Genomic DNA, 27006 nt, shown 5'->3' with positions numbered 1-27006 from the left:
AGGATCGCTACTATCACCTCATTACAGACAATGCAAAATAGTACTTGCACAGTCTATTGTTCCTAGCAACCTCAACTCAAGCTTCGTGACTGTATATACTAGACTGTGATAATTAATATAATTTATTATATATTTGTCCATGTAAGGTCCTTGTACAGTCTAGGTTTACCGTCGCTTTGTACTTCAGTACAACGCGACGTTAAACCCTAGATCATATATACTAATATATTTATGATCTAGGGTTAAACCTTGACTAGGACGAGGAAATCGATTCCAGTTTTAGTAACAAAAGTTAAAGGTTGCTATTATTGTATAACTCATAGTTGGCATTCTTGTAGCCTTATATTACGTCATGGTTTATGTAATCATAGCGGGAGTGTGTTTATTATTTCGGTTCATTCTCAAGGTTTTGAACACAAGAATTTTTACAGACTCTCGCTCCAAAATGCATGCTTTATTTATTCACATTCTGCATTGATACATTCTATATATTCGTACAGGGATTTGATAAGGACAAGTGTGTTTTTTTTCTCTCCCATTTGGTAAGTAGAGGTTATGTTATTGTAGTCTCCGAATCGTGAAGGTCTCACTTTTTAAATATTATTTGAATTATTTTGCAAACAAATTACTGATAATCAGTTTACACAATAGTTGTGTGATGGATAAGCGTCCTACATTTTCCAGAACACAAACAGATTCTATGGATGCTGTTCATCCACGATTCTTGAAATCAAAAAGTTCTCAAGGTTCAGAACGAACAGAAGAAGCTGCTTACTGTCCATCCTGCAATGTACGTATTCAAAATACAAGTTCTGCACTGAGAAGCCATTTCCAAAACCAGAATGTACCACATGAATGTAAGCCTTGTGTGTACTGCAGGGGTCCGGTATATAAATACTTTCTAGGAAATGAAACATATTTTCATGAGTGCAATAAAAATGCTACTCAGGGAGAGAATAATAGTGATAATGATGCTTCAAGTGTATCAGAGGAAAATGACAGCGATGTCGATGAAGGTCGAAGCACTACAACAAATGATACCTCAATTTTATCGAGTGATCGTAATTCTGAGGTTCTCAATGTGTCTGACGTTTCTAATTACGAAAGTATGTGAAGGTGCACCAATCTAGTTGAACGACATTCTTTGGGTGAGAGTTGCAATAGGTACAAAACAATTTTTTCAATTTTAAATGACAAAAATTAGTAAATGGACCAACAGGGTATTGAGGTATGCAAATGTAACATGTACCTGTTTGGTCAATCGTTGATAGTCATTAATTTGTTAATATCAGTAAGATTATTACTGGTTTGATTCGTGGAGTTCTATACAAACATATCGTAATACTTTTGATTAATAATTAATTTCAGAACTGCTGTCATTAATAAATTTTTGTGAGATCGTCATAATAAAATCTCAGTTCTAAAGCATAATAACATATAACTTAATTGGTGTTAAGTGTCTACTCAAATTAATGTAGGTAGGCCTACCGTTTGAATTTTGAAGCCATCCATTTATGTTTAAAAATGTGATAATAATGCTAAGATATATTTATAAACCGAAATTAAACATCGGTCATTGGGAGATTGCCCCGACTATCATAGTAAGCATAATTAGGTAGCCTGTGCAATGTTAAAAATTTTTTACCAGTATATGAGATTATAGATCAGTAAGTCTAGATATTGTCCCTCGCTCTGGCATCGTGGTCTAAGGATCCTGCCTCAGACTCGCGTTACGGAATGCGCACTGGTTCGAGTCCTCATGGGGGAAGAAATTTTCTCATGAAATTTCGGTCAGTGTATGGGACTGGTGCCCACCCAGCATCGTGATGCACTTGGGGAGCTATGATAGGTAGCGAAATCCGGTTATGCATACCAGCTATAATGGCTGGGTGGCTCATCGTGCTAACCACACGATACTTCGATTCTGGTGGATGATCGTCCACCTCTGCTTCGACATGTGGCCGTGAGGCCAGCAGCCAGCTAGTCGGTCTTGGCCCTTCGTGGGCTGTAGCACCACGGATTATTATAAGTCTAGATATTATTTAGCTATGTCTAATTAGAGATTAAATACCGGTGATGTACCAGTATTGTTAATGTTGATATTACTTTCTTGAAATAAAATATAACTTTTTCTTAAGCATGTGCACTTAACTCATATGTCTAGAGAGAGAGTACTGGTAGTAGACCTACTGACAATTTTTTTTTATCAGGATAAATGTCCATGAAAGCTACACCTAAGAAGCACAATTTTGTTTTACTTCACTGGCTTCTGTGTATGTAGTAATACACACATGGTTTAGTTCGCAGCTACAAATAATTTAAACATAAAAATAGTTTGATACCTACATATTCTAATGCATTGTAACCCCCCTGCCCAACTCCTTGCTTGTTACCATTATAACACATGATAGGTCCAGGAAGCAATATTAGGGAAAGGGATGATTTATTTAATATAAATACTACCATAAGCAGGATGAGTACAGCCTATCCAATAAAAGATAATGATGCGAGATGGACCATTTGGAATGATGCAATATAAAAAGAGGAGATGGGAGGAGAAGTAATTAAAAAGGTGCGCGATTGCGCATCCTTGCTATGAAATTTGGGGCTATGAGGAAGTATCTATGTGAGCTCCAAGCCTGTTGGCCACTTGTCTCACTCCGATTTTCGCCTTTTCATTTGAGAAAATAGAAAATAATTTTGAAGGAGAAAAATCGAAAATGGACGTAACCTAATAGATACCACATGAAGAGAAGAAATGTCACAAGCATGACTGAACAGCAGCAGGGCAGAATTACCGAAGATGTTAAAGACCTGGGCAAAGGAAGAGTGGGAGGCCACTGTTCTCGCTAGACAAGGGATCTGAGCCCTTGTACTGAGTGGTGGACTCGAGCAAGCGTGCCTTGAAGTACCCAAGGCGATACCACAGTGTAATATATACTATCATGAAGCTCAATATATAATAAATATGCATCCATAGATAGTTGCTAACCACTAGGATCGCTACTATCACCTCATTACAGACAATGCAAAATAGTACCTGCACAGTCTATTGTTCCTAGCAACCTCAACTCAAGCTTCGTGACTATATACTAGACTGTGGTGATACACGAAAACCAAGACTTGGATTTGTGAAGGATTTAATTTGGAAAATTCCGAAATTTTTAACGGGAAATATATAGATCTGTGGCCCATTTCTTTTATGGCTCATCCTGACATTTGCCTTAGTAGCATAGGAAAACCACAGTCAGGATGAATTGTCTCAATTTAGGAGACTAATCAATTGGCTATGAAGTTACTAGGTATAATAAAATATGGCTTGATGGACTCTGAGGGCATTATGTGGGAAAGAATGCATATTCTAACCTGGGGGGAAGGGGGGAGGAAGGAATGTATTATCCTTTACTCGAAATTAAATTTGATTTCCATTAAACTTTTTCGTTTATACGTTTTCTTACACTTATATGATTGTATTTTAAAATCCAGGAAATATAGAACGACATTTATACATTCTAGGCTACATCAGTTTTGCTCGAAATTAAATTTGCCGTGAAAACGTAAGAACGCGAAAATTCAGCACGTGTTTATTGTTAAGATGCGCTCACTTTGAAATTCATAGAAATTCGAAGCTGCTCATGCTTGCCTCTAACAATCTTCTATCCTTTAATGATGCTGTTACTGCTTTAAATAGAGTGAAATATTTTTTAACACACTGTGAAGTAACTGAAAAAATTACTGGACAGATATCACAATTTGAGTTTGTGGTTTATTTGTTGGGAGCAAACAGTCCAGAATAACTGACTTTTTTTTTTTTTGCAAAATAATCACATGTTATCAAATGAAGCTCACACTATAAGAGCAAAGTTAGTCACTTTCTTAAAATTTTCTGGATTGGAGTTTGAAATGTATTATATCAGCCAGCTTTAGCTCTAAACATCTAAGATTTTCTACAACTTTTATATTATTCCAGAATAAGTGTATAAATTTGAGTATTGTGTTGGTTTAACTGTGAAGTTCTAAATTTCTCTTGTGAAATTTTTGTTAAATTAACTTGAATTGTTCTTCCTGTATAGTGTTCAAACGCTATTTCAGATGTTATTAATTGAAGGCTTAGAGTGAAACTAACTACAAAAATTGACATTTTCAGGTTTTTACGCAAATTGATAGCAAATTCGTTCTTCTGCTTATGTGGTCACAAAAAATCGTAACTCAGTTCCGAACAGTCTTGTATACATATAATGCAATTGTGCAAATCAAGATTTCAGGTATAACTCCCTGTAAAGTTGATTTGAATAATTTCGAGGGAAAAATTGTTCCGGAGCCGGGTATCGAACCCGGGACCTTTGGTTTAACGTACCAACGCTCTACCACTGAGCTACTCGGGAACTCTAACCGACACCGATCCAATTTTTCCCTCTATATCCACAGACCTCAAAGTGGGCTGACAACCGTCAAGCAACCAACTTCGAGTGCACACTAACTCCGTGTGACTTAAATTGTGGTTTTCTGTTAACGAACAGTAACGTGTATTATGCAAATCAAGATTTCAGGTATAACTCCCTGTAAAGTTGATTTGAATAATTTCGAGGGAAAAATTATTCATATAATGCAATTCATAACTACAATATGTGATGGTATAGTTCATGTGAAATAAGCGTAGTGTCTGTTAATATTGTTGTGAATAAAACATTGATTGTAGTTACGTTAGTTTCACATTAAGCCTTCAAGTCATTTTAGTTAGGCTACAGGCTATGTTTTTTTTTTTTTTACTTACGCTTTTTTTTTTTCAGACTCCTGTAAAAACATATAAATGAAGTTTTATTATATTAACATTAGTTTTATAGAACTTACATTTACTAGATAACTTATAATAATAATAGTAATAATAATAATAATAATAATATTATTATTATTATTATTTATTTATTTATTTAATCTGGTGGTGTTAAGATCATCAGGCCTTCTCTTTCATGCCACCAGGAATATGTATACATACATTGAAAAAAAAAAAAGAATGTAACAATGTTAAACTTGAAATGCAATAGTAATGGCATTTGCATAATTCTGTGTACTGGTAAATTATTTATACAAAGAATCTTATCTAATTTTAATCTCAGTAGTCAGTTGTTTCCTAGTTTTAATGTGTTGGTATATATTTTTATCAAGATTGCAAACACAGTGAAATAAGGAAACAATTTCTGTAAAGAAAATAATGTACAATATATTGTAACAGTTCCAGGAGATTTATTAGCTGTATGAAAAAAAAAAAAAAAATTGTAGATATTTGTATGAGGATTAAATCGAAAATAAGTTTCGTGTATTTATATTTTTGGGACCATTAAGCTTATGGGGTAAAAAATACCATGTGCTAGTACAAGCACAATCAGTTTTGCGATTTGTGACTTTTTGCCTTAAATGTGCATATTGTGCACGAGCAGCAGTAGCAGTGATTTGAGCGAGATGTGACGGTGGTGACATGCTTCCCATGATCACTAACCTTGATGACCATCAACATCCACTGGTGGCCATGATTTGCACCAACAGATGGGTAACTGTGGATGAGATAGCCAGAAATTTGAATGTCAGCAGCTCAACCCTGCCAGAATGAAATCAGTCTACAATATATTGTGTGAAAGTATCAGCTGAAGATAGATCATGGGAAAGCCTCCTTCAGAAACCAAATCTAATTCCAGAAGGACCAAGAAAATCAGCTGTTGCAACTTCTACCTGCTAACTTACCATGACTACCTGCCAAAATATCTACATAGAATTGGCATCTACAATCACTAAATTTCGTACTTTGTGGCAAGGACGTACATATAAATGGACACATACCATCTAGCTGCCTTCAAGATCCTCCCAGCAAATCAAGACATCATGGAAAAGTATTGGACTGCTTCATTACCAACTAGCTGAGCTTTCGAAAACAACAATATATCGTGTGATTTTAGTAGGAAAGGAACCAGTTTCTTTTCTGAATTATGATGGTGGACGAAAGCTGGATCAACAATTCACCCTGAAGTCAAAAATTGTCTGCATGGAGTGGAAGCATGCAAGTTCCCTGGTGAGAGTGCAGTTCAAAGTGAGCAAGTTAGCAGCCAAGATCCTTCAGTTTTCTGGAATGCCAATGGAAACTTTTGCTGGACTTCCAGATTGCAGAATTGTGAATATCAATATCAAAGGTTCCATCTTTTCAGTTCAGGGGTTCTTGAAGCTAATGCAAGACCCCATATGGTGGCAGCAACAGCAAGCCACTTTACAAGTTTGGTTGGGATCGCTTCGACCATGCAGTACCAAACATAGGAATCAGTGACTTTCATTTCTTCCCAGCTATGAAGAAGATGTTAGGAGAGCAGCATTTCACAGCAGTGAAGTTAAAAGAAGAGGCTCAAAACTTCGCTTACATGCAGTGCACAGACTTTCCCAAAGAGGCTTCTTAGACATTGTGAAAAGTGTATCAGTGCCAAAGGAGACTGTGTTAAAAACAAATTAAAAATATCTTCCTCCATAATGTTTTTGCTCTTCAGAATAGAAATTTCTTTAGAGCCACGAAACCTATTTTCGAGTTACCCCTGTTGCCCCTCTTAAGGGGAGGAGATACTGATTTTTTTTTTTTTTTTTTCCGGTAATTGATTCACAGTTTTCATTGTATGTACAAATATCATTGCTGCACCAACTTAAATTTGAGATTAGGTTTTGAAGAAAAAATAGGGACCCAAATTTTGGGAGAAAAAAAACACAAGGATGCAGTAATTCACTATGTTATATATCAGCTATTTCAAAAAATTAATTCAAAATTTTTTATGGCATTTTACTCCTAAAAGCATGTTCTTTAAAATGTCTGGAGCATAGTTTTGATAATGGCTTTCAGAATTTGAAAATTACATTTTAAGAATTAATTTTATATGTGCTTTTATAGAAATATGGAGGTATATTTTTGAAATACAACAAAATAACAAATTTATATTCCAGAGGAAAACTTCCTAAAGAACATGTGTACCAAATATCATGCATGTAGCTTTAATAGTTCGGAAGATATATAACTTTTTGTATGGCATAAAGCAAAAGAATTAAATTACGGGAAATTGAAATTAAAGTTTAGTGTAATTTAAAAACCTTGTTTAGCAGGGCTTTAAAAATTACGTCACAGCAGGTGACAAGACCATAAATGCACATCAAATTTCATGTAATGTATTTTTCACATATCAGCTACAATTTTAATTGAAAAAAAAAAAAGAAAATTTGCATGGTTTTTTAACCATATTTAACTGTCTTCTCCTCATTAGCTTTATTCTCATGATACATTTCTACAAAAGTTACATAACATTTCAATACCATTTTAATTTTATTAATATTTGTAAAATAACGAAAGTAAGATGTTTAAATTTGCTAATATTGAGAAATGAAACATTAATAATAAATTTAAGTAAATTACGATCCTTAATTTAATGTTTTTGTAAGCTTTAGACTGTTTTGATATACATGGCAATATATAAATAAATAGTCCATATCTCACAGTCTGTTTCCAAAGTATTTCATCCATGGATGTATGTTCCAAACTTTGTTAATGGCATCTGGTTATAAATAGCTTGTTTAAAAAAATAGGTTATGACAGTTGGACGGAATGTAGTAGGATAATACTGTAGTACAGAATATTTCACTTGTCTATACTTCTTACACTAAGAGCAGAGGACGCCATTTGACCCTCTAGCGTTTCTCATTTTCACGTAAATATTTTTAAGTTGACTGTGTATGCTCTGCTCTTTCGAATGTACTTGTACATGTTTGTGAGCTCCGTAAATTGGCCTGCACGGTCCCCTACCTTAATGCCCTAGATTTTTGGTTGTGGTGACATTCATGTAATTAAGGAAAATCAATAGCTTGATGATATTACACTACCAACCAGAATTTTTCGATCAGCTATGAACACAACTATATACTTTATTTCAATGTACAAACACATCGGAAAAACTAAATAGACCAACAAAATAAATATTTTCTCTCTCTAACATTTCGACATCTGATCACCTAATTGGAATAATAAATTATTATGTAAAATAAGACCTAAATATTACAATTAGATTTTGAAAAGGAGCAAATAAGGTTTAAAGTCTTAAGGGTTATCACGATTGGTTTAAACATGCACTAAAACAAGACGTAAGTGCAAGTTTAAACCAATATATTATTGAGATTTGCGATAGATTAATTAGTTTAGGAAATTGTATATTTATTATGTAGAACTACATTTGTATATAGAGCTTTTGTTAAATTATTAAGTTTTGTACTTTTGTGAACTATATCAATAAATCTATCTATCTATATTTTCTCTCTCTAGCATTATGATATGATAGAATATTCAAAACGAAATTCCTGTTTTAACCACAAATCTATAGTTGTGATAGGTGATGGAAAACTTTTGACGGTTGTGTACACCAGTGGATTGTGAATCCTTGTACCTTACATCTCTGTGATGAAGGCTGAACACTGTATGATAACTCCATTTGGTATTATATTTTTGATCAAAGTTTATTGGATTTTTTTTTTTTTTTTTACTTATATTGGAGAATGTTAACTTACCAACAAAAACTTTTTTTGGGCGTTTTGTACAAATATTTCAAACTATATGGAAAGTTCCTAATCACGAAAGGTATTTACCCTTGAATTAAAATTACACACATTAATAGGCCTACGAATTCGTATTCTATAATAAAGTTTCTAATATTTTAAATATGTATACAATACTTGAATTTTGTGAGATTTTCTAAATACCCAGTGATATTTAAGGTTCCAGGCTTACATACATCTAATTTTATTTTTCGACTAAGAATGTACTTCATACCGGTGTTTTACATATATTTCTGTATGAACCCACATCAACAGTATTAAGTATATAAATGTATAGTTAGTTGTCCACACAACTACACCTTGCATTAGTGTCGTCCACATTCCACAGAGTATCTTATTGCTTCTGATATTTCATACTTTTAAGTTTATTTTTAGCTAAAGGAGGACCCCTATAGCTTTTTTTTTTTAAATGAGACATGACAGTAAGCTTGGAACTACTGCGCTATGTTGCCAATATGGACTACCATGCTGTCAGCTGATGGAATTGACGTTAGATAGCTGATGTTAAAACATTCATTGACAATTTATGCGAAGATAAGAAAACAATACAAAAATCGACAGAGAATGGAAAACGAAACTTATCAATGCTAACATTATGTGCACAATAAATGTCGCCAAGAGAGCTATTGAGCATTCACCACGTGGAAACTGTAACTTTGGCAACTTAACCATTGTTACCATGGCAACAAGTCTACATTCAGTTGTTTTTCCGATTGCAGCGCTAATGTCATGTCCCAGCTTTCAAAAACACAGGTATAGTATTAGTCAGTAGTCACTACATTAAGCTAAGTTCATACTTAACCTAGCATATTACCTTTATATTATAAGTGCGATGTATTTGTATGATTATGAATAATTGTGAACTAGTTGTTTGCTAGAAGAAGGGTATAATTATTGACTACAGACTAATACCGGTACTAAAGCTAGCTTAGCCTATCTTAAAATTTATATACAACTTTGTCATGGTAAATTTTAAACTTGTTCCATCTAATATCGTTTCTTATGTTATAAAAAATGTGAAATAACTTGTACACATTACAGTAATTTTCTCAGACATGGTTCATGGATGTGCCTTAATTTTTTAATTTTTTTATTCGATTTTATACGAGTGATTGAGAATGCAGTCAACTCTCGATTATCCAGGTGCTCATTAACCGTGAAGCTTTTTTTTTTGTCCTGGAGATATTTTGTATAATAGTGAAGTCAGTTCTGATATCCATAAGAAAGAAAACACAGCATTGTTTGGACAAGGTGTAGGCCTATATCTCCTTGAAAAAGATGAAATTAAATTATTGGTAGATTCATTGTTGTGGTGAAAGAGTTTACCATCTCTGATAGTGAATGATTCTAGTGCTGCAGGGCATATTCATGTAGTTTTTTAATAAACCTTAATTTTATCATATTTAGGACTAATTTCGTATTAACAGTGTTTTGCTTATCTGTGAGGTTGCTGCCAACCATTACCATGGAAACTAAAGTTGACTGTACAATTTTTATAACCTATATTCATATGTGGTTCTTGTATTCCTCAAGGATCAATATTAGATCCCCTACTTTTTCTAGGGTTTATAAATGATCTTGCCCCCCTAATAAAAGATGTAGGTCGTCCCATATTATTTGCAGATGACACAAGTATAGTAATTACAGCCAATAACTCCAACACATTCCAATCTTCAACAGAGGAAATTCTCTTCAAAATATGTGACTGGTTCTCAGTCAATAAATTGGTATTAAGTTGTAACAAAACTAACATAATTCAATTTAAATCTTGTCCAAATTCAACCTCGCAAATTTCTAGCGCAATAATTAATAATAGATCCCTATTAGAAACAACAACAACCAAATTTCTTGGCTTAAAAATCGATAATGTGTTAAATTAGAAAAATCATATTAAAGAAATTACCCCCAAACTAAATTCAGCTTGTTTTGCTATTAGATCTATGCAAAAGATAGTAAATATCAATCCCTTAAAAACAATATACTTTGCATGCTTCCATTCGGTAATGAGTTTTGGAATAATATTCTGGGGAAATTCCACAGATAGTAACAATATATTTCTATCACAAAAAAGAGTAATTAGAATAATAGTAGGTGCCAAATCTAGGGAATCGTGTAGGACTATTTAAAAAAAACTACAAATAATGCTCTTGGCTTGTCGGTATATCATTTCATTAATAATCTTCCCTGTATGTAATCGTGAAAACTTTGTAACTAATTCAACAGTTCACAGCATAAATACACGTCAAAAAAATGACTTTCATACTCCATCGGCAAGTGTATCGTGCTATCAAAAAGGAGTGCGTTATATGACAGTAAAAGTTTTTAACAGCCTCCCTATCGATATAAAAAATGAAACTCAAAACATAAAATTATTTAGAGCCAAATTGAAGACGTACCTAATTTCTCACGCCTTCTATTCTGTAGGTGAATTCATAACATTCAATAATACTTCATGAAATTGATACTAAAACTTTGTGTTGTACTAGTATACTATATTGTAAATCTCATCTGTATATATTTCATCTAGACTGTGACTATAAATTAAGATTTATAATAGTATTGAGTTTTTAACTTGTTCCATATTCTAGCTGTAAGCAATGTATGAATACCATGGAATGTTAATAAATACAATACAATACAATACTTTGTTGTGAACTAAAAGAAAAGTGGGATATATTATTAATTTCTTCTTTTTAAAACTTGTATTGCAGTGTGATATTTGCAATCATGGACACCTGTACTGAGGTTCAAGGTGAGGTCATTTGACCTCCCTAACATTTTTTTTTTAAAACCTGTGTAAGCCTTTGGGTCCCTTCTCCGCTAATAACAAAATAATTGACAGTGGAACTTTGGTTCCAAATAGTTTGATGTAAATGCGTCCTCTATTAAAACCACTTTTTAGGCATAGGGACACTTTGATATAGATGTATTTATTAGATTGGTGCATAAGTTAGTAACATTTTTGTTCGTCATCACAATACTGCGCTGTTAGGAGATTGTTTATCATTTGTCATTTGTTATTTGGAGTGTTGTGCTTGCAAACACGCCTTGACTTTTGCGGATTTGAAGAAAGTTTGTGCTATTTGTGGGCTAAAGAAGATGGAGTGTCAAGTTGAAAAAAAAAACCAACACTGCCGACATATTCTTCTGTTTGAGTTTAATAGAGAAGCAAAGGTAGTGGAGGTGGTTCGAAACATTTGTGCCATGTATGGGAAGATGCCATCAGAGAAAACACTGCAAAAAAATAATTCTGTTGTTTCAACACACAACACCCCGTACAAAAGTTAGTATCCATCCACAGAAGTTGAAGTTATGCATCTGGTGGAATAAAGAAAGCATTATATACTAAGAATTGCTTCTCAGGAATGTAACCATAAGTGCTGACATTTATTGCCAACAACTCAGACACCTTGCAGCCGCAATTGAAGAAAACTGACCGAGAAGATTGCATCAAGTGCTGCTACAACACGATAATGCACGTTCACACTTTGCTAACATGAAGAAAGCAGCTAGCCAAGAGTTGGTTGGGAAGTGATTCCACATCCCTCATATTCTTATTATCTTGCGACCTCAGATTTCCACCTTTTCAATTCTCAATCCAAAACAGTCTTCAAGAGAATTTCTTTGGTAACGAAGATGCTTTACAAACTTGGCTTAACAACTTCTTTAACTCCAAACGAGCAGATTTCTTCAGATGTAGAAGCAAAAAACTACCCCATCTTTGTCAGAGAGTCATAGATAATGTAGGAGAATATGTTATTGATTAATTTCTGCCTTCTATTCATCTCAAATAAAAACTTTAGTCACAGTGAAAAAATGCTACAAACTTTTACATCAACCCATTATGTTAAAAAAAATCAAGATATGATTTCTGAAGTTTAACTATACAATTTTTAATCATAATAGTCCAAATACACCCTATGAACGAATGGGTGAAATGGGAGGAGAATCACTTAAATCAGGGATGTCAAACCACCTTTATTACGTGCTCATACTACAAACAATACATATCCAACAAGGTTTACTTATCAGTGAGATAACGTACAATCATCGCTCTGAAGGAAATTTGCGGGTTCTTGAGAGCATGCAGTGCAGGTGCTTTGACTTCCCTGATTTCAATGGTATGCAAAGAAGAGTCCTTGCAAAGGAAATTGGGGCTTATCCAATAATTAGATAAGAGAATGGAGCAAGACGAACCATGTGAAAAACCACAAGGCACATTGTATACAGAATAGAGTGAAACAGACTGCATGAAAAACTACGGGACACTTGGCATATTATAAATCATAAAATTTATACCTATCTATCCCTGATTGTGTTACTTGATTCCATCAGCTGGATTTTTATAGTGGTCCTTCAGTATACGTATTTACATCAAAAACGCCTCTGTTAGGATACGTAATAATAAATGGAAGTAGTTTACCATTTATCAAATATCAAAGAGCTTCATAACAGAGTGGTTATTATTATTGAAACGAAAACTTGTAATACAAATTTCATTCATTCATAGTGTTCTGCCCAAGGGCAAGTCTTTCAATGTAAACCCAACATTCTCCAGTCTTTTCTATTTTCTGCCTTCCTCTTTGTCTCTTCATATGATCCATATATCTTAATGTCGTCTATCATCTGATATCTTCTTCTGCCCTGAACTTTTCTTCCATTCACCATTCCTTCTAGTGCTTCCTTCAGTAGGCAGTTTCTTCTCAACCAGTGACCCAGCCAATTTCTGTTCTTCTTTCTGATCAGTTTCAGCATCATTCTTTGTTCATCCACTCTTTCCAACACAGCTTCGTTTTTTACTCTGTCCATTTCACACGTTCCATCCTTCTCTATATCCACATTTCAAATGCTTCTATTTGCTTCTCTTCACTTTGTCGTAATGTCCATATTTCTTCCCCATACAATGCTACACTCCACACAAGGCACTTCATTAGTCTTTTCCTTAGTTCTTTCTCCAGAGGTCCGCAGAAGATACTCCCTTTAATACAAATTAATAAAAATTAATTGCTATTCAATAAGTATGGAATACATATTTTAGATTTTGTCTCATTTCTTGGCATTTAATACAATGACTGTACCCACAGGCTTTCCAGTCAACGAAAAAAAAAAATTGTTGCTAAAGTCTGTAATTTGCACTAATAACTGTTCCTCTTTGTTACAAAGTAATCTGTCCTCTGTATAATATAAGGGAGATTACGAATGTATAATTCATCTATTGAAGGGGGAAAAAAAATTCTGTGCTGTATCAAAGATACACAGGCATATAGAATATGATACGCAGTTTCTGGAATGAAACCACAGTTGTGTTGGTTTGAATGTTTTATTTTAGTTTCGTTTTAGAAACGAAGAGTATGAACCTCGATGTTAGAAAAGACATAGGCTATTTTAAGTAAAAAGTGTGGGTTGATTCCCCTTTGAAAAAAATCTTGCAGGTGTCCATGTACGTAACTGTAATCACATTTTTTTTTTTCAGTAACATGCCAAAGTACTTCTGTGAAGTCCCGGTTGTAAAAAAAATCTTTATATCAAAATCTCGAAAGTGATTTCTTCCTGGACCACAATATTTTTAATGAACTTATTTAAAAATAAAAGAAGTATACCAGTTCACAAGCCACATGGGAAATGAAGGGACGGGAATAGGAAAGAAACCTCCAGATTTCTCACATTTAAAAAGTAGTATTGGTCATATGGTTTTTGTTACTGTAGAGACAGAATATAGCTTTGTAATCCTATCCAATCAGAATGATTATCTGTGATTTTTACTGTAATGTAATTTTGTAATTTTCTTTTTTGTACATCAGCATTGTAAACAGCCTCTATTGTTAGTGGAAATAGTGCATAATATGCCACATTATCGTACTAGTGCCGTAAAAATATTACTATACCAATTAAAACGTCATGACTTCTATTAAGAAGGCATAACTTGTATCATAAAGTTGACATTATGAAACGGTTATTGTCATAGCAACCTCTTTCTTCATAGACCATGATATCAAACTACCCATCATTATAAATCTGATGTTATTTCTTTATTAATTGTTTTATAATACTGTCGTACAAAAAAAAATAGCATATGAAACACGTTTATAATGTTATACAGTTATTGCATTAATCAAAATTAAGAAACTCGCTTTGCTCATTCCCTAAAAATTGACTCATGCCATAAAGTATAACATTATAAACTTGTTTCATAATATACTGTTATAGATATTAAATATTACTGTTGTTAGATATATTGTTTGCGATTTATTTTTAGTTAAGACATTGAATGTGGGTCCTATCACTATTATGTATTACTTGATATTCTGATCTGATTTTCGTTTGTATGAAATCCAGTAAATACAACATATTTTCAAAATGAAGGAAATTATATTACAGTTAAGTCCGTGAATGTGGGCTTTATTATCATTCTGTATTACTTGATATTCTGATCTGATTTTTTTCTTTGTAAAATGCAGTGAATGTATATTTTCAAAATAAAGGAAGTTATGATTGTACAGGAAGTATTGTATTTATATCTCTTTACCAGGGCTGTCCATAGGGGGACAGGCACCATTTGATTGGTCGTCCAGGCATCAGGGAGGCCTGGTCCAATTGTTAGATATTTTTTTAGGAAGGGAAAGACACAAAATATTGACAAACTTCTTTTACATGAAAGAATAGTTCTGTTAAATCTCATATTATTTAAATGGTAAATGTTATCAATAATTTTAAGAAGTAGAGTCGACAGCAGCTGGGAAGACAGTCGTCTGCTAGCATTTGCATCGAGAGAGACAACAAGGCAGCTTACAACATTGCTACATTGTACCTACTTCACGCACACATGCAATACAAATAGCGCAGGAGATATTTTAAATTATCAAAAAACAATAATGATCTTAGCCGTTGATTACTGAAAACATGACACCAAACAAACCCTCTTTCCTTCATTTTCACTAACAATCTAACAATATTCTTTTTCTTGCAAGTTGGCAATGTTGCATCCAGCATCATGATGGCCAACACCGTTCTGCTCGTCAATGTTTTTAAAATACTTATACACCTCGAACATTATTTCCAGTGCTTGCCTGTGCAGTACATGTCTTTCTACAGTCTCTCCTTCCATTTATGTCTCTTGCACACACACAGTGTATGCTAGTTTTACTTAGTCAATGTATTGAAAACTCACACGTGAACAAACAAACTCGGGAATTACTTGTTACAGACGATTCCGAATGGTTCTACTATACAAGCTTATGACGTCACATACTAGAAATGCTATGGCATATATAGCAGATGACCACCTTCCAAAATGCCGTCTACTCTAGGCTACTATTGAAGGGTTAAGACTGAAGTAGTCCAATTACTTTTCTAAAGCTTTTACAAAATGTTATATTTCAGTTAGGATACTACCATACAACAATTAATTAGACTATATTATACTGACTTAGTTATATATCTGCATATTAATTTTTCTTTAACATTTACACTAGATTACCGTAAAATGGGGTGAATAGGTATGCAGGGGAAGAATAGGGACGAAGTTTTATTATTTTTTATTTCTTTGTGTCAAAGATTAAATATAATAGAGTGTTCATGTTTTCATTCGTAACGAGTGAACAAATGAACACCCTTCTTATTATATATATTCTTTGACACAAAGAAATAAAAAATAATAAAACTTCGTCTCTATTCACCCCATTTTGCGATATGTGTCCATTTATGTTCAAATTACACGCTTTTCTTTTTTACTGATTATAACACTGATTATTAAACATATTTATAAACTAAGAGTTTTTTATTTTTATTGCCAAAGTAATATTTCAGTTTCATCTACAAACAAGGTTGCTAGACATTGTAATAGAATTTTCTTAACTTGTCTTAATGGGTACTGTATTTAAATAAAATGATAGAATTTCAACATTCCTTAAAATATTGGCCAGTCCTGTTTAAACTACTAAGTTCCTTTCTCCATTACCTTATTCATATTACAGCTTTCTTGGGATGTCACAGAAGAACCACAATCCCTTAAGTAAATCCCGGTGTTGCCTGGATCATGGACTTGCCCAATACATGTTACAAGTTCATTAGGAAGCAGAATTTGAACCCGGGACCACTGGATTATAAGCCCAACACACTAGCAGTAAGCTGCTGTTATGATTTAAAAGCTAATATAAATTTTGAATCAGTCGTTACGTGTTTCTGAAACACATTAGAAATAATTGTACTATTTTTTGTTAAAAAATATATTCTTTTATGCACAGATGTATTGAAATTGCAAATTTATAATTTAAAAATAATTCCGCTGTCAAGGATATTTTAAATTCAGTAGAATATTAATTTAATAAATAACCATGTATGTGTATAGTGAACTGTACTACCAAGAACTTTTTAGAAGTCTGTGTAAGTCGGAAAATTTGAATTTCACGGTTTCTGTGACAAATTTGTATGTATGAACAACACTTTTAGAAAAAAAATAAAGTATTTATATTAGCTCTCAGTAGGTGACAGTATCAATATTGCTGACAGGGAATTTTCACATACTTTTCAGTTACGATTTCCCCCCCCCCCCCCTCATAGATAATCATCCAGACATGTCGAGAGGTCTTAAACTTGTTTCCTTTAAGCAAACAGGAACTGCTTAAGAGGTGCCAACAGAAGCTACAGTAGCACTAATGCAAGCCCCATTGTTTATCACTGACAATTACGAGAAAAAAACTGAAACCATCGATAGTGTTAATAGTTTATTAGCAATATTTTATTATATATTTTTATTTAGTTAGTTATTTAATGTTGCTGTATTAACTACTAGGTCATTTAGTGTCGAGGGGATTGGTGATAGCGAGATGAGGTCGAGGGTTCGCTTATGGTTGGGGAAAACCAAGGAAAAAACCCAAGAAGGTACTAATCAGCCCAAGTGGGAATTGAACCCGTGCCCGAGCACAACTTCAGATTGGCAGGCAAGAGCCTTAGCCAACCGAGTTATCTTAGTGACTATTTTTTATCATTGTTATATGTGTGTATTTTGGGTAATAACGACCCAGCGAGCTACCTGTTCAATTATTCCAGAACTGCGCTTGTATCTGAAGTAGGAAAATATCTAAAATTCATTTTCAGTTCATTTTTTTTTTCTAAAAAAATTTGCCGCTCTGGGCCACATGTAAGTACAGGCATGTAAATGTATTTATTTCGGTGTACTTATTCAAATAAGGTATTTCTGAGTTTTGGTTAAGATTTCAGTTTTGAACTTTATTTTATATTGTTGATTTCTTAATGACGCTGAAAATAATAGGCTATATTTGTGTAATATGAATTTGAGTCAATTATGTTTTGAATGTTACAAAAACTCAATTTAATAAACCCCATTACATTCATCCATGTTGTGCTTGTGTGATTTTCATGACAGTCAAAGAGTACTCCTTTTAGAAAGTATTGTTGAAAATTTGCGAGATCCTGGTACGGAAATATTTGCTATACTTTTTTTTTTTTTTTTTTGAAAGACGGGACATGACAGGAGCGTTGCGATCGGAAAAACAACTGAATGTCACGTAGCGTGGTAGGCCTGTTGCTATGGTAACAACTGTTGAGTTGCCAAACTTACCATTCTCACGTGGCGAGTGCTTAATAACTCTCTTGACGACATTTATTGTGCACACAATGTTAGCATTGGTACGTTTCGTGTTTGATTCTCTGTCGATTTTTGTATTGTTTTCTTACCTTCGCGTCAATTGTCAATGAATGTTTTAACGTCAGCCATCTTAACATCAATTGCTGGCTTCCATCAGCTGACAGTATGGTAGTAAATATAGGCAACATAGCACTGTATTTCTATGCTCGGTCGCTTAACTATCACCCTAGACTATCACGTCCCATCTTAAAAAAAAAAGTATAGCTTGTGTAATTGTAAAATTGATCACATTCATTATACTAAGCTCTATTATCACATTAGTATTGCTGAAATAGCGATTTAGCGACTTTCTGAACATTCATAATGGTAAAATAACCTCTCTTTTCATTGATACTTTGTAAGTTTACTGAGGCCTTTACTTCTTACAGCGAGTTTTCAAGACTCGGGTTGGCAACACTATAATAATACCTGGTTTCTGGTAATGGCGTCGAAATAAGTCCTACACAAACGAATTGTGAAACAGGAAACTATTAGGATTGCAATGTGGCGTGAATAGTGCAAAAATATATTGTTATTGAGGTTATAAAGGTAAGCAAGAGTTCATTTAAGTTAATCATCTACGGTTTCAAACTGATGTATTAGGTGGCGTCTGTTGAAAGTAATATAACCTCAAAATATAATTCGCCATAGATTATCTGACATTTACCTTACGGTCGGGGAAAACCAGGTAATCAGCCCAAGCAGAAATCGAGCCCGAACGCAACTCTGGATCGGCAGGCAAGCGTCTTAGCCGACTGAGCTACGCCGATTTTACTCCGGTATAATTAATGTCAAATATCAATATTGCATGCATTGCTTGAATGTATAAAATTGAAAAAAAGTTGAACCGTGTAGATGCACTTTAAAAGTCTTTGGGACGTGTTTTGTTGTTTTTTTTTTTTTTAATATATTTAAGTAATTTTTCCGTTATAAAAGATTTTGAAGCTATTTAAAGTCACTCTTTCTAGGTAAATTTCAGAACACGGATTCCTTCCTTTCCCTCTTACTTCAAAATTCCAACCTTGTGCACATAAAATAAATAAATTATTGGCACTGAAAAGTGCCTTTTCGTAAGCGTGATGATGCGCATTCGACAAACGCAGACAAATCTGCTCATTTTAGTAATTTAAGATATAATATTGTCAGTGAGGAATCCGTATACTGAAATTTTCCCCTCTTTCTTTTAAAATGGCAAATTCGAAGTGTTAAAGTGATTATTCCCTCTGCTTACTTTTCTCTTCAGTAAGATTTGGATTCAGCACACAGCTTACAAGCATTTTCAAATATTCAATTTGTTTATTTAATTTTTTATTTCCTATTTAGGGTCCTCAAAAATGCTGGGCCCATAGCATATAGGTACTGCATTTGCTACTAATGTTAATCTAGCACTGGAAATAATGATCCATATCTCTTACTTTCTACAAATATAATTGTGACCGGTTTTCTAGTACAGAAAAGTTGGCAACACTACACAGTGAGCTAGAAGTAAGAATAAAGCCCGGTTCCCACAGTGCGTTTTTCTGTGCTGGATTGCATGCTCGGAGCGCTGATAGCAGTTTTGCATTCTTGCGTGCTGGAAATCTAGATATATGTAGGATACCACAGAATATGCTAAAGGAGGAGAGTTAGGGCTGGCACCACAGTCTAGCATATACAGTCACGAAGCTTGAATTGTGAGGGTGCTAGGAACAATAGACTGTGCTGGTACTATTTCGTATTGACTGTAATGAGTCGATATTAGTGATCCTAGTGGTTAGCAACTATCTATGGATGTATATTTACTACATATTGAGCTTCGTGACTGTATATACTAGACTGTGCTGACACTGTGAATTGGGCCCTGGCATAGCTTAGTTGTTAAAGTGAACTCAGCGTCACAAGCTGAGAGGTCCTGGGTTCGATCTTTGATATCGGAACGAATTTTTCTCCAAGAAAAAATTAAATAGGCTATCTAATGTTGTTATTTCTTATTTCAGGAAATGTGACTGAACAGTGTAAAAGACTATGAAGAAATGGGTGAAGTTATGTATAAATTTATCATAATATTTTACTCTGAATCTGAATTAGCTGCCCCCGAGAAACAGAAATGCTTCTGAAGAATCTGGCCCAAGATTCAGATGAGATTAAGGTTAAACTGGTTATTACTGTTGCAAATCCTGATGGCTACTGAAGAACAGCAGCAACTGTCCGCTTTTGTTAAGAAAGTACACCACATGTTAAGGTCTGAAGCACGGAAAGTAGGTGTGAATGAAGCTTGGAAAGAACATTGCAGTAAAAGTGATATCTTGCAGGAATATGCAGTTTCAATGCAGAAGTTAGCTTCCGAATTTTGGGAACAAAATGCAGAAGATGGGAGTAAGAGTGCACAGAGTCGAATTAAATGGGTAGTTCAGAAATGTGTACATTATTTTTATGAAGGAGAACGAGAGAAGAGGAGAAATAAAGAAAAGGAAAGAATGAAGAAAATTGGGTGTTCGGAAAATTTTGTAGAAGGATGTGCGGAAAGTGTGAAAGATCTTGTAAGCTTAAGTGAACATTTACAAACTGAAACTGAGCAACTAAAATTATTGGATGTTGGTAGCTGCTACAACCCTTTCAAAATTTACCCAATATTTAAAGTTGTTCCTGTTGATCTTGCTCCTGCTTTACCTGATGTATATATCTGTGATTTTTTGAACTTGAATGTTGTTGAAAATACAAAGGAAATGGAATTGAGAGATACTTGTGTTAGGGAATTGCCTTCAAATGCATTTGATGTGGTCGTATTTTCTCTTCTACTGGAATATTTTCCATGTCCTAAACAGAGGTATCTGTGTGTTTGTAAAGCATATGATCTTTTAAAAATAGAAGGTCTTCTCTTCATTGTCACACCAGATTCTAAACATTCAACAGCAAATGCTCCATTAATGAAAAGTTGGAGAATTGTGTTAGCTGAGTTGGGGTTTTCACGAATTTATTATGAAAAATTGCCCCATATTCATTGCATGACATTCCGTAAAGACATAAATCCAGAAATTACAAAACAATGGGCATCTTATGAATTATCTAAACAAGGTAAAGTGCAAAGCAACTCAGAATTAAATATTCCTCAAGACTTTCAGGAAATTCTCGATGAATGCAGTGACAAAATGGAAACAAAGAATGCAAGGACTAATTATGATGATGAAAATCTTGCACAGATGTTTTCACATCTTCCATGTGATCCCGAGTAACATTAGAGGAGTAAAAATAGACACTGAAATTATAATGTATCGAACCCTCCAGTACTCGCGCGACATACATTTGTAATCCACTGCTGTTTATTATGTCATCACATCTCTGCTTTCAATGCTGATAGCATGAAATTTCCAGTACCGGTACCTTCCTGTTACAGTTTAGCCCTGATATCTGGAGTGTTTCGATGAAATTGTGACTCTTTTCTGTGTGGTAATATATGGGTGGCTCAGAAAGGAATGCATTTTTGTTTTTAAAATTACGCGGCAAATAGAAGAGAGGGCGTTGCAACACTGTTTCCTGGCGGGAGAAGTGGACTTCGAAATTCATTTGAGATGGTTCGCTTTAACGGTGCAGAGCGTGCTTTCTGTGTGCAGTCGTATTACCAAAACAACAATTCCTCCAAAACTACTCAACGTTTATTTCGTGCACATTTTCGCCTGCATGACATTAGACAATGTCCAAGTGCAAATGTGATTAAACAATGGGTAAGGAAATTCGAGGCAACTGGTAACACAACAAACAGACGACCTGCAGGTCGCCGCAGGAGCATCAAGTGTGAAGATAACATTGAGCGTGTTCGGCAATCTGTGGCAGCGGATCCACACCGATCAGTACGCAAACGGGCTGCGACACTAAATTTGCACCAATCCACTATGCGGCGCATATTGAAAATTGACCTGGGTTTACATCCATACAAAATCCAGTTACTGCAGACGCTGAAGATAACTGATTACGCTGATTGTCTTGCTTTTGCAGATGAAATGTTAACTCGTTTCAGTGATTTTAACAACATTATCTTCAGTGATGAAACCCATTTTCATCTGGATGGATATGTTAATAAACATAATTGTCGCTACTGGTCGACGGAAAACCCTCAAGAGAAACATCAGCTACCTCTGCACAGCCCTAAAGTCACAGTATGGGCTGCGTTGTCATTTCATGGGATCATAGGGCCGTTCTTCTTTGAAGATGGGCGTGGTAGTACCGTAACAGTGAATGCAGACTGATATTCCAGAATGATTGAAAGGTTCTTAGGTCCCACACTTCAGAACTTCGTAGGCTTCAACGATGAAATGTGGTTCCAGCAAGATGGGGCTACAAGCCATACTGCAAATGTGTCCTTACCTATCGGAGCAATGTTCCCAGAGAAACTCATCTCAAGGAGGGGTGACATTAGCTGGCCCCCTAGGAGTCCCGAATTAACTCCTTGTGACTGTTTCTTCTGCGGTACCTGAAAAGTCGGGTCTACAGTACAACTTCAGCCAATCTGCAAGAGCTGAAGGACAACATTCAGGAGGAAATTGCAGCCATTCCACAACACATGTTACAAGCTGTCGTTAGCAATTTCAGGACACACCTGGAGGAGTGTCAGCGTCGTGAGGGTAGGCATTTGAATGATGTAATTTATCACACATGATTTTCCAAGGTCTGTATTTTGAGTTTATTTCAATTAAAATTGTGTATAGATACAAATAAGCGAGTTATAATTTAAAGAAAAATGCATTTCTTTTTGAGCTACCCATATATATATATATATATATTTTTTTTTTGGAGTGGATTATAATTGTAATCTGCGCAAGTGCTAACACCAATATTTTTATCAGGTGAGAATAAAAGAGTAATTTTCAATTTTCTTACTTGTAATTTTATTTATCATAATGAGCCGTTCATAAACAATTTTACACGCATTTTCTGTTGTTGCAGTGGGTATTTTATCCTGCAATGTAAATGATTACGTGGACATGTTTGATAATACAGAACATTGATTTTTTTCTTTTCATATGAAACAGACATGTACAGATACGGAATTAAAATTTGGAACGAGTCTTGATAGGAATTCACCTGTATGTAGGCAACAATTTTGCAAGACTGTCCACAAGTAACATATATACAGGGACTAGGCCTATAACTCTTGGGTTAGATTATAATAGCTTAACAATTAAATCTGTATAATAAAATAACAATAATAACATGTGTTTTAATTACCTACATTGTTTACATAATAATAACACTCATATTTTATTGACATCACTGATTTATATATTAAAATTCAAATATAATTACACTCTTATATCACACACAGTTTAATAGAACGAGTAAAGTAATACTATTGTTATACATGCAACATCCTTCTAAAAATTCAGTTTTCAGAGGACGTTCCTGATAGAAGAAGAATTTTTTTCTGTGCATTATTGTTAATGTGTAGATCAGTGTTACAGTACGATTATTTAGTCCTGACAGTCGCCGATAATGTGCGCCTGGATCAGGCGAGTTCATTAAGTTACGCCAAGGGATGTTCAGGTTAGTCTGTCACCTGCAGTCAGAGCGATCGGTTGTCACGCATGTGGTACAGCATTGTGTTTCCAGTACAGTTAAGCTGTACTGCATTCCTTTACCGACTGCTCGCCCTTATCTCTACTCTAGAACTCTCCCCACTACTCCTATTACTTCCCCCCTTTCGCGTCGCTGAGCTGTCAGGACTAAATAATCACTCTGTACATAATTGGCCACGATTATTTGAAAGAGAATTTTATTTTATTCTACAATTTGTATAATAATGTCCACAAAAATGTCAGTTCTGGGATGTCTCAGAACTGACAAAAACCAATTTTCAATTTGTTATCCCTTACATCTCATGTTTATTACGGTACTGGGTTTAAGATTATGTTGAATATGCACACCCTCATATCTGACTGTTAACATAAAACTACATAACACATTTTTACATATTTTACAAAATTTAAATATCTCAGAACTGACTGATAATATACTCACTGGAAAACCGTTACATATGTTTTTCTTTCTCTAATATAAAAATTACAAATCATCCTTTCACTGCATACTCCTACACTGTGGCCCATACCAAACAACTGAAGATCTGTTCTGGACTCTTACTGTCATCCAGTGGATACTTATCTCTCTTGTAATATGTGTCACAGAACTGACATTAACTATTAGGAACTGATTTAAATAATATTTAGAGCATTAAAGAAACAATGACTATCTTTTGTAATAAACTAATAAATGAAGGGATGCTAACATTTAATCCTATCAAATATTGTGTTTCACTCTTTTAATTGCTAAATTACAATAAGAATGCTTTTGAAGATGTAGTCAGGAAAGTCACAGAATTGACATTTCCACACTCAAAGTTGCTGCTCAGGCATAATATGGTTTATGCTCGACCATGCCGAAATGTAGTAATTATACACCTGGTAGCAGTCCTTTAATGCATGTCATTAAAGTACACCTTCTCATTACAGTACAGGTATTCAGGCAATGACAAGTCAGCTTTGTACTGTTATAAAACCGCAAGTATTGATTATTCTCGGATATGCAATCGAAAGAGAATTAGCGAAAAGTCACGGAGGCTTGAAATCCAATACTGTCGCAGAAGGTTATGTTCTGTTACTATAATAATTAGTGTTAATTGTAAATAATATTCAAATAAATTCAATTTGTCATCTCGTTTATCAATGTCGAACTCAATAATCAAAGTTATATCAAGTTTAACGGGATTACATCAAGGTCAATGACATTATTGTTCCTCGGAAAAAATCAATACTTTCGCGTCTGCGCACATCTCACAATTCACGACCTAGAACAAGGTCACTTCCGATCTTGTCAGATACAAATAAAATGTATACATCTGAATAATTTCAGTTAGAAATATGGTCGAGCATAAAAAGTCGTATGAAACTCGCCTATAATGGTAATTAAGAAGCTCGTATGAAAATTATGAAACTCGCGCTCGTTTCATAAACATTCATACTCGCTTCTTAATTACTATCATTATAGGCTCGTTGCATAATGTACTATTAATTACAATTATCCAAATAATAATTAAATTATAACATGATGGTTGTTATTGTTTTAGTAGGTAAAATTCTATAATTTCCAATCAGTTGCACAATAAATTTCAAGGACATGTTTTGGCCAATTTCATGATTTCTAGCCATGTGGATCAAATGCAGAGACAAAGAGGAAGGCAGAAAATAGGAAAGATTGGAGAATGCTGGGTTTTCAGTGAAAGACCTGCCCTTAGGCAGAAAACTATGAATGAAAAAGTCAAATTTGGAGTATTCAGTACTATCATAAAACAAAGTAGAAGTTCGAGAGGAAATTGACGAACTAGAAGTACTACAGAATTTTGGATTTTTATATGTCTTAATTATTGTGACCAAACAGTGGATTTTCAGTCACGATACCGAACGTTAGGTGTAGATCAGTTGCAGGGGAGGTGATTGAGCTCTTTGCTATGGTCCCTCCATATGCCAAGGGACATGTCGCTGTGTAGGGATCGAGAATCTGTCTATGACATTTAATTTTACGCTAGGAGTTCTTGTAAAGTAAAGAAAGAACTTCACAAATCAATTAATTTGGAATTTTGAATCTTTACAGTAGAATCCCGATAGTCTGAACTATTTGGAACTCAGTAGCGGCCGGTGATCGAAATCCCCGGTGAGGCCAGATGCAACTAGTTTAAGTGCCTCCGATAGGAAATGTTTATTTAAGATATTAATTATTATTGTTATTATATTATTAATATAATTATTACTGTAGTAATATTATTAATATTAGTCTATTATTATTAATATTGGTCTATTATTATTACTAGTCATAAAAACAATAATTTCACCAAATAAGCTGTTATGCTGCGAGTTTCAGTGATTGTTTCAGTGTGATGAAGCAACCCATATTATGTGTTGAAATTTCCCTTTCTTTCTTTTCTTTTTATTTTTTTTCCGTTAACAGCAATGAACAAGGCCAACAGAGAAGTTTATTTTGCACCACATTACCACTTAACCATTTATGTTGCCCATACCAGGATGCAATAGAAACTCGCGTTTTAAGATTATCTGTCAGAAAAATTGTCAGCGATGTCGTAGGTATCTCGGTCTGCTCTCTCTTTATTTAAAACTTCCTTTCTTTTAATATTATTTCTTCTCGAAAAAGGACACTCTAACAATGAATTAACTACACCAGCATTATTTCTGGCATTTGTTTCTGTCTATATTTTCCCGAAATACATAACAACAGTGGCCCAGATTCACTACACGAAGTACAATAGCACAACACCCTCGCTTACGTCATAAACTAAGACATAAGAGGAGAGAATAGTGTGGGTCTCTGCCTGCCAAAGAGCTGGAATGTTTGTTATTTATGGCCTATTTAGGAAGACAAGTCACCCTATTCCCACCCCACTCTACCCTTGAGGCCAGCCCGTGGTTGAGAGGAGTGAAACCTGACCAGGCCAGACGAATTGTGCCTCAGTTACGTTTTAAGCGCAATCTCAAAAGCCCGCGAAGACAAACGAAAATTCAGAAGCAGACCCGGCACGAGCGATCCTGGCCTCATGAACAAATTTTACTGCAAAACAGGTCTAGATACATTACAAAGTTTTCAAATGCTTCTACAGCGATATATGGTTCATTCAAATAACTAATACATTAAATAAAAACAAAATTTGATTTCAGTTAAGCCAAGTGACTGAGGCCCGGCCTCACTTGCCTCAGTCA

The 27006-nt window shown here is 34.5% G+C and overlaps 1 protein-coding gene across 4 annotated transcripts; it reads left to right on the top strand.

Annotated features, from left to right (window-relative positions):
- Window positions 1-351: 351 nt before the first annotated feature.
- On the top strand, window positions 352-24255 carry Samtor (S-adenosylmethionine sensor upstream of TORC1). Of its 4 annotated transcripts, none has more exons than XM_069815075.1 (2): window positions 352-542; window positions 20248-24255. In XM_069815075.1, exon 2 carries the CDS (start codon window positions 20389-20391, stop codon window positions 21481-21483), a length of 1095 nt encoding a protein of 364 aa, XP_069671176.1. In that variant the 5' UTR covers window positions 352-542; window positions 20248-20388; the 3' UTR covers window positions 21484-24255. The 4 variants fall into 4 exon arrangements, with proteins under 4 accessions (XP_069671176.1, XP_069671177.1, XP_069671178.1 ...); XM_069815076.1 differs by lacking the exon at window positions 352-542 and adding an exon at window positions 18121-18273; XM_069815077.1 differs by lacking the exon at window positions 352-542 and adding an exon at window positions 18441-18598.
- Window positions 24256-27006: the final 2751 nt, after the last annotated feature.

The sequence above is a fragment of the Periplaneta americana genome, chromosome 16 (genome assembly GCF_040183065.1).
Source record: "Periplaneta americana isolate PAMFEO1 chromosome 16, P.americana_PAMFEO1_priV1, whole genome shotgun sequence".
NCBI lineage: Eukaryota > Metazoa > Arthropoda > Insecta > Blattodea > Blattidae > Periplaneta > Periplaneta americana.
The sequence above is the reverse complement of the archived record's forward strand: the minus strand, read 5'-3'. Positions and strand labels throughout refer to the sequence as shown.